This window comes from Cotesia glomerata, linkage group LG1, assembly GCF_020080835.1.
Source record: "Cotesia glomerata isolate CgM1 linkage group LG1, MPM_Cglom_v2.3, whole genome shotgun sequence".
In the NCBI taxonomy this organism is placed as follows: Eukaryota; Metazoa; Arthropoda; class Insecta; order Hymenoptera; family Braconidae; genus Cotesia; species Cotesia glomerata.
The window spans coordinates 9928505-9946396 of NC_058158.1; the positions used below are offsets into that span (position 1 = coordinate 9928505).

The following is a 17892-nucleotide window of genomic DNA, read 5'->3' on the forward strand; positions in this document are numbered from 1 at the left end:
TCACTCACTTTAAAAATATATAATAATAAATTATATAAATAAATATCCAAGTTTTATAAAAATTTATCTCTAAACTCATAAAAACGTTTATCTGCACACAAATAATAAAAAAAGAATTTAGCGATCAGCTGATTGCTCGAATTTCGATGAATAACTCCCGCCATCTAGTGGCTCAACTAAAAATTACTTTTTTATGTCAAAATTTTCCTTGTCAGCTGTTAGCAATATTTTCTTTTTCTAGAGAGCAGCACTTTGACATTTAAACCCCAAAATATCAGCTGATCGCTTTTCAGTGTCAAAAAAAATGTAATAAATAAAAAAATACTTTTTATTTCTGTGATTAATCTAACAATTATTTACAAAATAATTTATAATGAATAATTTAAAGTGAAAAAAAAATTAACACTGACCTTAAAATGATTTTCGTAATGTTTTTTAATTTTAAAACGAGTTAAATGTTTATGTCATCGGTAACTCATATAAAAGTACGTCAAAAGCGCAATGAGTTGTTATTTAAATAATAATAAATATTTTTAATACTCAAAAATTACTCAGTAAGTTGTGATGTGCAAAGACTATTTATGAGTAATCTTTAATATTCTAATAAATATTTATGGTTGTCAATTTAACCTCAATCATAGTTAAAGTTCTACAAAAAAAAAAAAAAAAATTACTAACATAATAATTAATTAGTGAATCACAACACTTGTGTACATTTTTTCTGTCTGTGATCATAAAGAGTATTAAAAGTTTATTTATAATTTGTTTTGATAACCATGAGTCCATCGGCTGTCATGTTATCAACAATTTACTAAATCTTCATTAAGGAATTTATTAATGTCTGCTGATAAGACATTAATTCATGTGATGACGACACGGTATTCATTCGGAGTAGGTTAGAAAAGAGAAAAGTTCATTTATCATAATAAATAAAAATTTTATGTATTTAATTTAATTATTATTAAAAAAACAATTATTTTATTAATAAATAATCATGAATAGAATGCGCTTAAATTCGGATTATATTCCGCTGATTGATGAAGAAGCACCGCGTTATCGAATAGTCATTCCGTTTAAAAAATTAGCATGGTTCACGGTCGCTCTACCATTTTTCGGATTTATTTTCTGTATTGTGTGGTCTGTTACTTATAATTTTGAACATGCTACTTCAACTCACTGCAATGTAAGTAAATATTTATAAATATTGTGTCAATACTTGTGTAATTTTTTTGTAATAATTATATTTATTTTATAGGTATACAACGTTTTGCCGTCGATATCTGCGGCTATTGGTCACTATGAACCGCAGAGAGATGTTTGGAAAACAGCAATTGCTATCCAAGCAGTTATTAGAGCTTTAATATTTGTTATGTACTATTATTATTATCAACAAACTACGTACAGATGGGCACAAGGAGTTGTTAACATTGCGCTGTTTAGTTATGCTGTTGAAAATATTTCATTGGTTACACTGAGCTTCTGGACTTCTAATCAAAACTACGGTATTTTCTTTCTCATAATAAATTTCTTTAATTATTTTATTTATTTTACTTCTGGTATACCCTCTATAGAGATGCATGACACCTGTGCATAGACATCAGAAAAATATAATAATATTTAATAGTATATGCATCAAGTTTAACAATTATTAGTTATTGCAATGTACAAAGTATTAAGTTTTCTTGTGACTAATTATACAATATAATAATTTGCAATGTAATATAATATTTTATTTTATAATTCAATAAGGTAAAAGACCCAGTTATTGACACTGGCCTAGTTGTTCGACACTCGCAATTTTATTCTTATTAAAAAAATTAAATATTCTCAAAAAATCAATTTTCTTAAAATTTATAATTCAAAAATTATATTTATTAATTTATTAGAATTGATTATTTTTTTTTTTTTATTAAAATAAAATTGCAAGTGTCAATAACTAGGCCAGTGTCAATAACTTGGTCTTTTACCTTAGATCTAATCTACTTCCCAAAATTCTTGCTCAATAATCTTTTTTTTTACAATCAAAAGATTTTAAATTGTTGGGAAGTAGATTGAAATATTTTATTGCCATAAAAAACACATTTTTGGTACTTAAAGTTTTATTAATTCTTGGTAACACTCATCAAGAGCTTTCATTTGAGTCCCCACATGCATTTTTATATATTTTTCATATATACATATATATAAATATATAGATTATTTGAAAAATGATGTGGGTACTCAAATGAAAGGTCTTGATGAGTGTAACATCGGGATGAGCTTATACCTTTAAAAATATCAATAGTTCACAAGATATTTGTTAAAATGCTCTGTACTTTCTTAAATATTGACGTTTTCAAAGATATAAGCTCATCCCGATGTAACACTCATCAAGAGCTTTCATTTGAGTACCCACATGCATTTTGATATATTTTTCATATATAGAATATTTGAAAAAATGAGGTGGGTACTTAAATGAAAGGTCTCGATGAGTGTAACATCGGGATGAGCTTATGTCTTTAAAAATATCAATAGTTCACGAAATACAAGGTCATTTCTTAATTATTGACATTTTTTAAGATATAAGCTCATCCCGATGTTACACTCGTCAAGAGCTTTCATTTGAGTACCCACATGCATTTTTATATATTTTTCATATATACATGTATATAATATATATAAATATATGAAAAATTGATGTGAGTATTCAAATGAAAGCTCTTGATAAGTGTAACATCAGAATGAGCTTATATCTTTAAAAATGTCAATAGTTCACAAGATACAAGGTCATTTCTTAATTATTGACATTTTTTAAGATATAAGCTCATCCCGATGTTACACTCATCAAGAGTTTTCATTTGAGTACCCACATGCATTTTTGATATATTTTTCATATATCCATATATATAATATATATAAATATATAAAATATATGAAAAATTGATGTGGGTACTCAAATGAAAGGTCTCAATGAGTGTAACATCGGGATGAGCTTATATCTTTAAAAATGTCAATAGTTCACACGATATAAGGTCATTTCTTAATTATGTACTTTTGCTAATTCTCTTAATAATATAGATAGATTAACATACGTACTTTTTAATATCATTGCGCGTGAGCTCCGGAATAAATTTCTGCAAGTCCTTGACAGCCAGTGAGTAAAAGAGCGACTTAACTATTTCCTTACATCCAGGAACAATATACAGAATGTATTTCTTTAATCCGATTAAATTTATCATGAAAAAAAATAAAAATTTTTGATTTATGAAAATAGTTAGATGTAAAATTTTTTTTGACTATAATTTAATTTTAAAAATCTAAAAATTTCCTTTTCGGTTTAAAAATTAATTATTAAGCAAGTTAATTACCAAATAATATTTTTTTTTAGCTTTCCACAAATTATCCTTCATCACATTTTTATTAATGTCCTTCGTGCATATGATGGTAGCAACTTATATATGCAAAAACTGCCGAAGTACACCTCGAGATGCCTCAGAATTAAAATCAAGTGTCTTAAAAGTTCGAGCTATGCTTCTGAACGTCATATCAATTTTATCAGCTTGTTATTTCTTCTGGAGGCACAATCGATACTGCGAACCTTTTGGTATTTATGCTTCTATTATCAAAATTTTACAACCGTTGTTATCAGTACCGATATTCAATAAACATTTATTATTTCAGTTTACTCAATGTTCGCTTTCTCAGAATACATGGTAGTTATGACCAACATGCTGTTCCATTTAACAGCAGCATGGGATTTTGCTGAAAGGAGGCTATTAATATCTACCAGAGGTCTGAGAGTTGTTTGAGTAATAAGTAAATATTTATAAAATAAATATATTGTACAATGTACATATGTAAGTACTATTACTGGTGATTAACGCGTAGTATATTTTCATACTATCCGTGATTATTCTGCTCACAATCAAATATCACCGATGACTTTTGTCAATACAACGAATAATTAGTGTAATTTTTATCAGTCAATTGGGAATAGTTATTAATTGTAGAGTAAAAAAAAATTATATCTGTAAAATAAAGTGTATATATTATTTTATATACATCTAATCAGTCTATATATTTAAAAGTAAATCAAAAACTTGGTTTATAAAATATATTATCTTTTTATTTATAAAAAATAAGTCATTTTTTTTTTCGCCTCTTATAATTATTTATTAATGCTAGAATTTAAAGTCTTTTTCTAGTTTATTGCAAATATATTTAGCGATGGCCATGCTACTTGTAGCAGCTGGTGATGGCGCGTTTCGACAGTGGAGTACTCGGCTACCGAGACTTCCAACTCCATTGTCAAATACAAAGTCGTCGACTAGCTTACCATCGTCGTCCATTGCTTGGGCTCTTACACCAGCAGGTCCTCTGTTAATAATTTTAATTTTATTATTTTGAGAATAATATTTTTAGTCTAATTGATCTAGCAACATGTGAAAAAAATGACACAAGTGATTGCGTGGAAAAACAGAGTTATATTTTTAAAAACTAAGCTTGTTATTTTAAAACGTAAGTGCCAAAAAAAACTTTGAATCACATTTAGTTAAAAAAAAAACGATTTTAACTGCTGTTATTTCTCAAATTTCAGAATATTAAATTTAAATAATTTTAAAATAAAATTTTGTTTTATTAAATAATGGCTTTTGTTAAATTGCACTGTACTTTTTTAACTATTGACGTTTTTAAAGATATAAACTCATCCCGATGTTATACTCATCAAGAGCTTTCATTTGAGTACCCACATGTATTTTCATATATTTTTTATATATACATATATATATAATATATAAAATATATGAAAAATTGATGTGGGTACTCAAATGAAAAGTCTTGATGAGTATAACATCGGGATGAGCTTATATCTTTAAAAATGTCAATAGTTCATAAGATACCAGGTCATTTCTTAATTATTGACATTTTTTAAGATATAAGCTCATCCCGATGTTATACTTATCAAGAGCTTTCATTTGAGTACCCACATGGATTTTTGATATATTTTTCATATATACATACATATAAATATATGAAAAATTGATGTGGGTACTCAAATGAAAGCTCTTGATGAGTGTAACATCAGGATAAGCTTATATCTTTAAAAGTGTCAATAGTTCACAAGATACAAGGCCATTTCTTAATTATTGACATTTTTTAAGATATAAGTTCATCCCGATGTTACACTCGTCAAGACCTTTCATTTGAGTCCCTACATGCATTTTTATATATTTTTCATATATTTATATATATAAATATATAAAATATATGGAAAATTGATGTGGGTACTCAAATGAAAGGTCTCGATGAGTGTAACATCGGGATGAGCTTATATCTTTAAAAATGTCAATAGTTCATAAGATACAAGGTCATTTCTTAATTATTGACATTTTTTAAGATATAAGCTCATCCCGATGTTACACTCGTCAAGACCTTTCATTTGAGTCCCTACATGCATTTTTATATATTTTTCATATATTCATATATATAAATATATAAAATATATGAAAAATTGATGTGGGTACTCAAATGAAAGGTCTCGATGAGTGTAACATCGGGATGAGCTTATATCTTTAAAAATGTCAATAGTTCATAAGATACAAGGTCATTTCTTAATTATTGACATTTTTTAAGATATAAGCTCATCCCGATGTTACACTCGTTAAGACCTTTCATTTGAGTCCCTACATGCATTTTTATATATTTTTCATATATTTATATATATAAATATATAAAATATATGAAAAATTGATGTGGGTACTCAAATGAAAGGTCTCGATGAGTGTAACATCGGGATGAGCTTATATCTTTAAAAATGTCAATAGTTCACACGATATAAGGTCATTTCTTAATTATGTATCTTTGGCTAATTCTCTTAATAATATAGATTAACATACGTACTTTTTAATATCATTGCGCGTGAGCTCCGGAATAAATTTCTGCAAGTCCTTGACAGCCAGTGAGTAAAAGAGCGACTTAACTATTTCCATACATCCAGGAACAATATACCGAAAGCAGAGTTTGTAAAGTCCTGGAGATTTGGCCATCTCAATACAGTCTCTTATGTTTATATCAGTCCAGCTGAATTATAATAACAATAATGACAACAATAATAATAATATTTACGTCGATAGAATAACAAACCTGTATCCTTCTCTAGCGAGAGCCAACACAGCATTGGGACCCAGCCAAATGTCACCGTTGATTCTTGGAGTAAAATGAACGCCAAGGAACGGAAGACTTGGATCTGGCACTGGATAGATATTTGTTTTACACAGGTACTTCTTATTTTCATCTAGCAGAAGATATTCACCGCGGAATGGAATTATTCTAGGACTCAAGTCGCACCCAGTCATTACTGCCAGCCGATCGGAGTGTAAGCCCGCGCAAGTTAGCACGTATTTTGTGTGTATCATCTGTCAAATATTTTTTATATTTATTTATATGAAAATAAATGAGTTACTAGCTTTAAAAATCAATTACTCACTTTATTTTTAGACATCACGCAAATAGGGAGAAGTTTTTTGTGATCTTGAGACTCGGCATTCTCAGCGAAGCCTGTAACTTCATAATTTAAAATAATTTTGCCACCCATCTTTTCAAACTGGGAAGCAAAATAACGACACACGTCTCCCCAGTCGACGATTCCAGTCCATGGTGACCATATTGCTTTTTCTCCCTTGAAAAATTATTAATTTATTTTATTAAAACTAGCAACTTTATATTAAATGCTTTATTAAATAATGACTTTTGTTAAATTGCACATGTATTTTTGATATATTTTTCATATATACATATAGATAATATATATAAATATATGAAAAAATGATGTGAGTGCTCAAATGAAAGGTCTTGATGAGAGTAACATCGGGATGAGTTTATATCTTCAAAAATATCATTATGTGACAAGATAGCGACGTCAATTCTTAATTATTGACATTTTTAAAGATATAAGCTCATCCCGATGTTATACTCATCAAGAGCTTTCATTTGAGTACCCACATGCATTTCGATATATTTTTCATATAAACATATATGTAATATATATAAATATATGAAAAAATGATGTGGGTACTCAAATGAAAGGTCTTGATGAGTGTAATATCGAGATGAGCTTATATCTTCAAAACTATCATTAGTTGACAAGATACAAGGTCATTTCTTTATGATGTTAAATTGCAATGTACTTTCTTAAATATTGACATTTTTAAAGATATAAGCTCATCTTGATTTTATACTCATCAAGAGCTTTCATTTGAGTACCCACATGTATTTTGATATATTTTTCATATAAACGTATATGTAATATATATAAATATATGAAAAAATGATGTGGGTACTCAAATGAAAGGTCTTGATGAGTGTAATATCGAGATGAGCTTATATCTTCAAAAATATCATTAGTTGACAAGATAGCAACGTCAGTTATTAATTATTGACATTTTTTAAGATATAAGCTCATCTCGATGTTACACTCATCAAGAGCTTTCATTTGAGTACCCACATGCATTTTGATATATTTTTCATATATTCATATATATAAATATATAGAATATTTGAAAAAATGATGTGGGTACTCAAATGAAAGGTCTCGATGAGTGTAACATCGGGATGAGCTTATATATTTAAAAATGTGAATAGTTTACAAGATACAAGATCATTTCTTAATTATGTTAAATTGCACTGTACTTTCTTAATTATTGACGTTTTTAAAGATATAAGCTCATCCTGATGTTACACTCATCAAAAGCTTTCATTTGAGTACCCACATGCATTTTGATATATTTTTCATATATTCATATATATAAATATATAGAATATTTGAAAAAATGATGTGGGTACTTAAATGAAAGGTCTCGATAAGTGTAACATCGGGATGAGCTTATGTCTTTAAAAATATCAATAGTTCACGAAATACAAGGTCATTTCTTAATTACGTAGAGCATTTTCGAATACAGCCTAAATATTTATCATTATAAATTGGTTACTGGCCACAAAATTTTGCTTATTCTCTAAAATAATATAGATTAATTTATTATTAAAATTAAACTTGTAAATTTTACCTTGCACTTGGGTTCAAATTTGCATATATCATTTCTTTCAATTAATTTAAGCTCCGGTACGTTGTTTTTCAAGCCTCTTTGGTATAAATCGTCAATCCTCTTAGCCTGATCCTGATCCTGAGCTACAATAAGCTTTCCAACCTTTTTATACGGAATATTATGCTTGCCGAAATAATCGTAAGACAGTTTTAATCCTTCTACGCATAATTTCGCCTGGAAAAAAATTTTTTTCACCCCAGATTATTTTAATTAATTAATTTTTCAGTTTTTTATAATTTAAATTATAATTACCTTGATACTACCGGGAGTGTAATAAATTCCGGCATGAATAACTCCGCTGTTGTGCCCAGTTTGATGCATCGCCAGTTTATTTTCCTTTTCAACGATAACTATTTTCATATTAGGATGTCTTTCGAGCATTTCACGTGCCGTAGCGCATCCGACTATTCCACCCCCGACCACCACCAAATCGTACGTATCGTGATCTGCACTACAGATAAAATTATGTAGTCAAGTTAGAAATAACATAATTAATTTAATTGTCCATAGGGTTTTTTTTAGAAACTAAGTAATACATAAATATTTTATTAACCTTGACGTAGATGCATAGCGACAAGTCAGTCCCAAGTGCCGGATAGTTCTTCCCAGCTTTATTATTCCCGATGACATTTTTATCTGTTCAGACAAAATTAATGCCAATGGTTACTTCAATTTTTTATCAGACAAAATTTTTGTTTATTTTGACAGTTAAATAATTGACGTTTCATGTAATTAAGTAACTAAATTCAAGTGGAATTGAAAATTAAAACATGATATTAAAGTCAACAGTCACTTGACAATTTTTTAATATTTAACAAAAAAATTTGTTCCAAAAAATGATTTTTAAAAAATTGCATTTTTAACTTTTTAAAATTTCTACATGTCAATTTTTTTTTACCACAATTTATTTGTCAAAAATATAATTAAAATTATCAAATGTCTGCTAAATTAATTTTAATATTAAAACAATTGTATAAATAATTCAAAAATTTGTTCCGAAAAATTATTTTTAAAAAATAGCATTTTTTATTTTTTAAAATTTCTAAATGTCAATTTTTTTTCTTATTTTTTTTTACCAAAATTTATTTGTCAAAAATTTAATTAAAATTATCAAATGTCTACTTAATTAATTTTAATATTAAAAAAATTCAAAAATTTGTTCCGAAAAATTTCATTTTTAATTTTTTAAAATTTCTACATGTCAATTTTTTTTATTTTTTTTACCACAATTTATTTGTCAAAAATATAATTAAAATTATCAAATGTCTGCCAAATTAATTTTAATATTAAAACAATTATATAAATAATTCAAAAATTTGTTCCGAAAAATGATTTTTAAAAAATTGAATTTTTAATTTTTTTTAATTTCTACATGTCAATTTTTAAAAAAATTTTTTTTTAACACAATTTATTTGTTAAGAATATAATTAAAACTATCAAATGTCTGCTAAATTAATTTTAATATTAAAATAATTCGAAAAAATCTTAATCGTACTCGCAAAATTTACATAAATTTGTCTTACAAATGAAATTAAAATTAAAATATAATTTTACTAAGCGAATGAAATGAAATAGCTACAAGTACACGTGCTCATGATAGTAAATTAAATTCACATACATTCAAATACAGAGAGAATAACAGTCTTTAGTATTTCATATCACATGATAAGTTAAGCCGCTTATTAAGTGTATTTTGTTGCAACATCTGTATGAATATTATTTTACGTAAAAAATAAAAAATTATATTAATAGCATATATAATATTAATATCTTTGAAATTATGACTTTATGATATGCATCGTATTATCGTAGAACGTAAATGCAAAGCTTATTCTCATTACTATTTGTTTCTCGTGATATAATATCAGATATTATATCACGTTCTGCGTGTGCACGTACAGTACGTTTGTACGTCAAAGAGTCAGAGATTATTGAGATTGTACCCCAAGAACCAGCTGAATTAATATAACTCTCTACGTAATGACCATATGTGACTGCGTTCTATTTATTTTTTTCATTTTGTTGTTCATTATAATACCTACTACTAAATCTTTTATTATACACATTTTAATATGCTTATTATTATGCTTCTAAAGATTAATCAGCCTTTTATGTAGCCTTAACGATGCGATTTTATCGCTCATTTTTTATTATGTTCATTTGCTCAATTTTTTTTATATTTTTTTTTTAATAATCGCTTTCTATCTAATTACTAAAAAAAATATTTATTTTCCTTTAATGACTATAATCATTTCTTTAGAGCATAATAATTTAAATTTAAGCCACAATTTTTAATAATTTTATTTAATATTTTTTATTTTTTTTGCTTTCTTAAAAGTTCGAAAATAAATTTTTGAAACTAATTTTTTCATTGATTAAAACCAATTTAACTAAAAGATTTACTGCGCATTTTTTTTCTTATTATTATTTTTTTTTTTTCGAATGATAAAATCATAAGTCAGAATTTTTTTTTTAGATTATATTGATAGTAAATTTTTATTTTCTAAAGTGAGACACCAAATATAGGTAAAAGATAAAAATTACGCCATTAATAGTCGCTCACTAATTACAAATTAATTGACTAGTTTGATTACTCACATATTTGAGGTTATTTGATGTTGACACCAGTATGTAAAAAAAAAACTTGCTATTGATGTTGAAATTTTTTATTTCGGAGAATTACAGTGATGAAACTCTCGCCATGTAGATAAAGATGAGCGGATGCGTAGTCAGGAGGTGGCGCCGCTGAATTGAATTTTCTCTAGTTTTCTACTAGACCAAGCTATCGAGTTTTCTCGTGTGATAAGTCAATTGATAATTAACTAAATATCTTAATTAAGAAAAAAAAAAAAAAATTATGGCTCCGATTTATTAATGATTGCTTTAATATAAAATAACATAAATATTTACCCTCATATAAGCATAACTCATAACTCATAAATAAATGAAAGCAAAGGATGAAAAATCCAATGAATTAATCAGCATATTAATAATCTTGGTGGTGATTCTAAAGTTAAATAATATATAGACATCAATGTCCGGTCTGCCTAGCCTGGAGAATCGCAACCCTTTTAGGGGTCTTGGATAATCGGAGAATTGTGGCTTTACCATTCTCTCATTATACATGCAAATTTAACTCGAAAAATCCTCTCTGCATCTAGTATATACTACCCCAGAAAATATGTATATTCAATTGAATATTATTTTAACAATTTGCTCACGAATTTTGCAACGTTAACGGAATATTAAATACTGATTATTGAAAATTTTTTAATCATACTTTACTCCATTCATTTTTTACTTTTATTATTCTCATCTCGTTATTAATTCCCATACTTTGTTTGTTATTCATAGTTATCCAAATAAAATAATGACATAAATGGAAAGTGAATGGTTAAGAGCATATTTAATCAAAAGCTTTTATTGATTATACCTTTTTGTCATCAACTTTTTTGCTCTGACCCTGACAAGTGATATTAATAAATTACACATATGGCGCAAATCAAATACAATTTTTATTTTTAAATCAAATAAGTAAATAAATATACAACTAGCAACCTTGCAGTCACTATGTGACTGCCCTGACTTGTGAACCATAAAGAAATAAAATTTTGCTTTATTAAATAATGAATTTCGTTAAATTGCACTGTACTTTTTTAACTATTGACGTTTCTAAAGATATAAGCTCATCCTGATGTTACACTCATCAAAAGCTTTCATTTGAGTACCCACATGCATTTTCATATATATATATATATATATGAAAAATTGATGTGGGTACTCAAATGAAAGATTTTGATGAGTGTAACATCGGGATGAGCTTATATCTTTAAAAACGTCAATAATTCACAAGATACAAGGTCATTTCTTAATTATGTTAAATTGCACTGTACTTTCTTAAATATTGACATTTTTAAAGACATAAGCTAATCCTGGTGTTACACTCACCAAGAGCTTTCATTTGAGCACCTACATGCATTTTGATATATTTTTCATATATACATATATATATATATATATATATATATATATATATATATATATATATATATATATAAATATATAAAATATATGAGAAATTGATGTGGGTATTCAAATGAAAGGTCTTGATGAGTGTAACATCAGGATGAGCTTATATCTTTAAAAATGTCAATAGTTCACAAGATACAAGGTCATTTCTTAATTATGTATCTACAAATAGAGTATTTTCGAATGCAGCCTAAATACTTATTACCATAAATTAACTATTGGTGAGAATAATATGAAACCATGAAAAGGCACAAGACTTTTCCAACGATACCAAATTTAACCATAAAACCCCATTTTATCATATAAATACACTGGCCAAAAAAAATTTGCTTATTTTCTTGACAATATAGATAACATTTTCTCGTAAATTAAATCAGAAATAATTAAAAAAAATATTTTTACTTTATAAACATAAACAACAAAGAAAAAACAAGAATAATTTTACGGTATCAATAACACAATATATATCAGCTGCTATAGATCTTAGATCTACTAACTAAACCACCGGTTCAATTGAACGTGAATGCTCCATGGGCATTATTATATAGGTACAACATATATTATGTTCTTTTTTTCAAACAAGGATCATTGGAACTGATGCGTGTATTACAGCACACACTCCCAATGCACCTGGATATGTTCTTGTATAATAATATAACATACCATCTAACAATATATAGTGCAAAAACATATTCGTAAAATATATACCAGTTTTACTTTTCTCCCCATATATACCTCGAATATTCCTGACCCTGTGCAACTCTTCATCCATCACAATCGCTCCTTTCTTCATCAACTCCCTTCACTTTTTTATATTTTATATTAATATTCTCTCTCTCTCTTTCTTTCTTTTTCTTGTCCTCTTTATAAACTTCTTATTCTATTTCCCGTATCTCTTATACACACATGTACCATGCCTCTTCATAAAATATTTCCTTTTGTTTCTTCTTCCTCATCATCTCTCCCTCTCTTCCACCTTTCCATCTTGCCGAGAGCGACAGTCTCCAGGAACGTTAGCGATCAAAATTGTACCTCGATCTCGATCCATCATCGATATTTATTTATATTAACAAAAAAAAAGATCAATTTCAATTTTCATATCCTGGAAAAATTTTTTACTCCAATTTTTTTTTTACAAATTTATTACGGGGGAAATAAATTTTTTAAAATTCCCAAAATTTGTCAAAAATTAAAAATATTTAACGCACGCCCCATATATTTCTCCCACTTGCCCAGAATTAATATAAAGTTGAAGCATCCATGAGCAAGATGTGTTGCGTGGTCGCGTTGCGCGGCAGTTCTTTGACTCTGCACTGGGAGTCAGTAAACTCAGTGCCGGCCTTAACGTTAGTATCGCTGCGGAACGCCGATCTCGACGGTCACATGCAGCTGCAGTTCCGTTCTATCGTGAATTAAATCGTCAGTAAAGTGTAACGAGTGTTGTTTTTATTTTTAATAGATTAATTAGATAATAAAGTGAAGTGTCTTAATTATTAATTATTATTAACAAGTGTTTGTAATTTTACTCCAAACTCAAAAATGTAAACAATCAATTTAAGATTGTCATACCGATTTTATCCACGGATTATTATTATTATTATAATTAGTTAGACAATTAGTGAATTAATTTGAAAAAAAGTGTAGAAATTTTTTTAAAATATAATGGAGTATTTCTCACTGGATGCTTACCGGTCGTGTACTTAAGACCTTTCACGTTCGGAGCAGCGAGGATCGAACCGGTCTGACCGAAGGCCATAATATAACCATAGTACAGGCATAAGTTGTATTATATCGCGAACGTAATAGCGGAACATCGGACTCTTCTCACGACTCAAAAAGTAGAATTAGAAAAAATAAAGTTGGTAAAATATCGAGAAATCGGTCCAGAGAGTCAGAATGGAAGACGAATTGCGATGTCCTACCTGCAAGGAACTATTTAGCGATCCCGTTCTTTTGCCTTGTTGGCATGCACTGTGTTTATCATGTGCAGTAAATCTCCAAGCTCCGCCAGATTCGCCTCCAGAATCAACAACCGACTGCTCAAATGCGCCCGGCTCTGACCAGGAGGCCGACAAAGTGTCCATACTTTCAGAAACGGATTCTGGAGTTGTTTGCAGCAGCACGTCAACATCATCCAGACCCGGAAGTTACGTCGGTACTCCGGGAAATGGAGGGTGTTTTCCGCCTTCTGGAGGCACACTCTGTCTCTCCTGTCCGGTTTGCCACAAAAGTGTGTATTTTGACGAGGGCGGTGCCCATAATTTGCCAAAATATCGGGCAATGCAGAGAATTGTCGAAAAGTATCAGGAGGCAAGAAATGTCAGGCTACTGTGTCAGATGTGTGAGGGCGAACCCAGAGAAGCTACAGTCGCCTGCGAACAGTGCGAGGTTCGATCGATTCTTAATTTTTTCATCCACCTTTCCTTTTCTGTACAGAATATATACCTTTGCTCTATACATTTATACACAGATAAAGATATATGGGAAGTTACTCGCGTGTCTCGAATAATGATGAGCTTGAGTCTCCAGAGAGAATGTTTAGATACTTTTTTTGGGCACAGAAAGAAAAATTTTTTGACTGCAAGCAAAGAACAAGATGACACTGGATATCATCCCAGATTATACTCAGTGATATCTGTGCACTGATAGAAGGATTTATTTGTATTAAAAAACATTTGCTAATAATTAACAAATCATTTATTAAAGACCACTTTTTATTATTGAACAAATATTTCTTAGTATTTAAAATGATTTGTTTGTATTTAATAAATTTGATATTCATTTATTAAACATTAATAAATCTTTTTAAATACTAAGAAATTTTGTTAAGGACTAAAAAGTGGTCACTAATAAATGATTTGTTAAATATTAACAAATATTTTTAACTATAAACAAATCCTTTTATCAGTGTGGTGAAAAAAATTTCAGATAGTAGCTAAAAAAAATCCAGATTATACTGCGTGATATCTGAATTATACCCATTGTAATCTGGATTATACTAGCTACTATCTGAAATTTTTTTTCACTCATTATAATCTGGGATGATATACAATGTCACCTTGTTCTTTCCGTATGGAGAACAAAATTCTTGGCTCAAGAAAATTTTCGGGTGCCTGAAGGAAGGCCGAAGTTAAAATTTTTCGAGAAATTCTTTTTTTGGTGGAAATAATTTTTTATTCATTCGAATTATCATAAATATTTGATACAATTAATTTTTATATTTGATCAAGATTTTTAGATACTTTAGGGAAGCAGCGCTACCTACTTCAGCTGAGAAAAAAATTTTTTTACCTTGAGAAAATTTTTCTCTTGAATATTTGATACACTTTTTATATTATTTTAGCGTGAAATTATACATATTGAATGAAAAAAAATGATGAAATATTATTTGATCTTCCCATTTGACATGTTAATCAATAAAAATATTAACGAAAATTTACTTCTATCTTTATATTTAATTTGTTGGAGCGAGAGAAATTTTTTCAAGACAAGAAAATTAACTTCTATCAAGAAGTTACATTTTTTAAAGCTTCGAGGCTGAATTTTCTCAAAAAAAGATTTTCTTGACTTAAATAAATTTTCTTGGATCAAGATACGCATTTCTTAAAGCAAGAGAATTAATTTTTTTGGAAAAAGTGAAATTTCTTGTGTCAAAAAAAAAATTTTTTTTTGCTCAAGAAAATAATTAGAAAGAAAAATATTTTCTTGGCTCAAGTGAACCTTTTTTTCTATGTAATATTTTTGACTTGAGTAGAAAAATTCTTGATTTAAGGAAATTTTACCTGATTCAAGAATTTTTTGTCTCGATTCAAGACAAATCAGCTGCCCAATTTCAAATCACAGTAACTAACATTTAAAAATGTTTTTCAATTTTTTTTATTAAAAAAAGCTTGCCCGCCAAATTGATGAAGAATTCGATTTATGAATAGAAAATACTTGAATATAAATATTTTTAGCAAAAAATACTTGAAATTAAGGTCTTAAAGTTGTAAAAAATGCAGCAATACTAGAAAAAATCAGGTATAAAAATTTTGCAGTTACTGTGTTTTAAAATTGGGCAGCCGAATTACCCCCTTAAAAATTATATTCTTGATTCAAGAATTTTTCTCTTAAATCAAGTTAATTTTTAGTAGATTTCATAAAAATCTAACTATTGTAGCCGTTCTCATGCCGCAACTTCTGAAAAATTTTGCTATATTCCGACCTAACTCGACGAGCTGAGTCAGAAAATACATATAGTTCAAAAGTTTATGTATGTATTTATATATATATATTAATTTCAGTAGTCAGAATATCGGAAGATAAAGACGACTCATTTACAAAAAGTGAAAAATTTTTTTGAGCTGAATACCTTAGCATTTATCTTATTATGCACTTCGTTTTTATTTATTTTTTATATTTCAATACGAAATCTACTTCCATTTCGGATGCCGAATGGCCTTTTTTGTTTTTTCTGTGTAGGATCTGTAAAATAAAACTCAAAAGTAAAATCCTCGGCGTTTAACGTTAAATTTAGTTAAAATTCAACGATGATTTGCGCATTTGCCTAATCATCTTATTAAATTAGTCCGGCATGGAGGACCGAACAAAACCAAGAGTTCTCAGTACTCAAAGTCTACTCGTACAGCATCTCTGATATCCATGGCTTAATTTAATTAGCTTTCTATTTAATTGCCCTACGCTAAAGGATTGGCTGTCTGGATGGTTAGTCGGCTAGTTGGCTCGTTGGATAGTCAAGGGCTCTGATCTCTGATCCTTTAGTTAGGAGAAACTTTTAAAGCGATAGAGAAGGACGATAACGACCGGTCAATTTACTGTTTACATTCACATTTTATACATTTAATGTTTGTTTGCCTTTTTTTTTGTCTGTTAATTTTACAACTCGTTAACGTTTCTGCTCATTTTAGAGCGATTCAAACTTTGTCTTTGTGCTGCTGATATTACTCGGGCTCTATGTACGCTCCGATTGCGTATGTACAAAGGTATTGAGTAATGAGTATACACAAGGAAAATATTAATTCATTCCAGTTTGAGTTCAATCAAAGCTTTTGTCTGGGTAAATTTCTCTGGTAAAAAATAACTTTGTTACTTTTTTTTTGTCAAGTATACAAATATTCTCGTGTTCATTCAGATTAAAGCTTTTAATAAACTTTTATTGAGAGAGTAAATGAATTTTTTATTTAAAATTAATAAAATGGCTTTAATAATAAAGAGGTAAAATCTGTAAAATGAATTACGGGGAACATTTTTAAAATTGAATTCATTTTTGATGAAATTTAATATTAAATTAATTTTGATGTACAAAATTAATAAAGCGTACGGTGAATTGACGAAAATTGGAGTGAAAATTATTATTTAATAATTTGAATGTCATTTAATTAAAAAAATGAATCATTTGGGTTTATATAAAATTTAATGATATTTTTTTATGATTTTTTGGTATAAATTAAAAAAAATTCGATAATGTAAAGGTCATTTACCTTTAAATGAAAACGGAAAAACAAAATTATGACTAAAAAAGACCATTCGGAAGCTTAAATGGAAGTAGATTTAATTTTATTACTTATCAATCAAAATTACAATTGAATTTTAACGTATGATTTTTATTGTAATTATTACAATAGTCTTTTTATTGATAAGTTTTTGTTTCTCCAGGTCTATGTACAGGTGTTTTTTATAACACCTCTATAGGTGCATATTTTGTATGTATATACTAATTTTGTATCCTGGTAATAATAAATAAATAAATAAATAAAAAAAAAAAATAAATAAAAATTTTCTA

At 28.1% G+C, this 17892-nt stretch overlaps 3 protein-coding genes across 8 annotated transcripts in view; 2 read left to right on the forward strand and 1 right to left on the reverse strand.

Moving 5' to 3' along the window:
- The first annotated feature begins 384 nt into the window (after positions 1–384).
- Positions 385–4036, forward strand: LOC123275148 (post-GPI attachment to proteins factor 2-like). 2 transcript variants are annotated; one of them, XM_044743080.1, is made up of 5 exons: positions 386–895; positions 1003–1183; positions 1256–1502; positions 3368–3583; positions 3661–4036. In XM_044743080.1, exons 2-5 carry the CDS (start codon positions 1004–1006, stop codon positions 3786–3788), a joined length of 771 nt encoding a protein of 256 aa, XP_044599015.1. In that variant the 5' UTR covers positions 386–895; position 1003; the 3' UTR covers positions 3789–4036. The 2 variants fall into 2 exon arrangements, with proteins under 2 accessions (XP_044599014.1, XP_044599015.1); XM_044743079.1 differs by having other exon boundaries at positions 385–1183.
- Positions 4037–4083: 47 nt separating this feature from the next.
- On the reverse strand, positions 4084–10827 carry LOC123275144 (L-2-hydroxyglutarate dehydrogenase, mitochondrial). 3 transcript variants are annotated; one of them, XM_044743073.1, is made up of 8 exons: positions 10680–10827; positions 8635–8717; positions 8334–8527; positions 8043–8255; positions 6467–6658; positions 6124–6395; positions 5881–6060; positions 4084–4356 (listed from the first exon to the last, which is right to left on the reverse strand). In XM_044743073.1, the coding sequence occupies exons 2-8, from the start codon at positions 8648–8650 to the stop codon at positions 4161–4163; spliced, it is 1263 nt and encodes a 420-aa protein (XP_044599008.1). In that variant the 5' UTR covers positions 8651–8717; positions 10680–10827; the 3' UTR covers positions 4084–4160. The 3 variants fall into 3 exon arrangements, with proteins under 3 accessions (XP_044599008.1, XP_044599007.1, XP_044599009.1); XM_044743072.1 differs by having other exon boundaries at positions 8334–8532; XM_044743074.1 differs by lacking the exon at positions 10680–10827 and adding an exon at positions 9700–9717.
- A 2593-nt stretch (positions 10828–13420) lies between these two features.
- LOC123275143 (E3 ubiquitin-protein ligase TRIM9) overlaps positions 13421–17892 on the forward strand; it is a 119316-nt gene continuing 114844 nt past the window's right edge. For all 3 annotated transcript variants that reach the window (XM_044743070.1, XM_044743069.1, XM_044743071.1), the window contains exon 1: positions 13421–14498. In XM_044743070.1, coding sequence (XP_044599005.1) covers positions 14007–14498 — 492 coding nt within the window. In that variant the 5' untranslated portion in view covers positions 13421–14006. The remainder of the gene's footprint in view (positions 14499–17892) is intronic.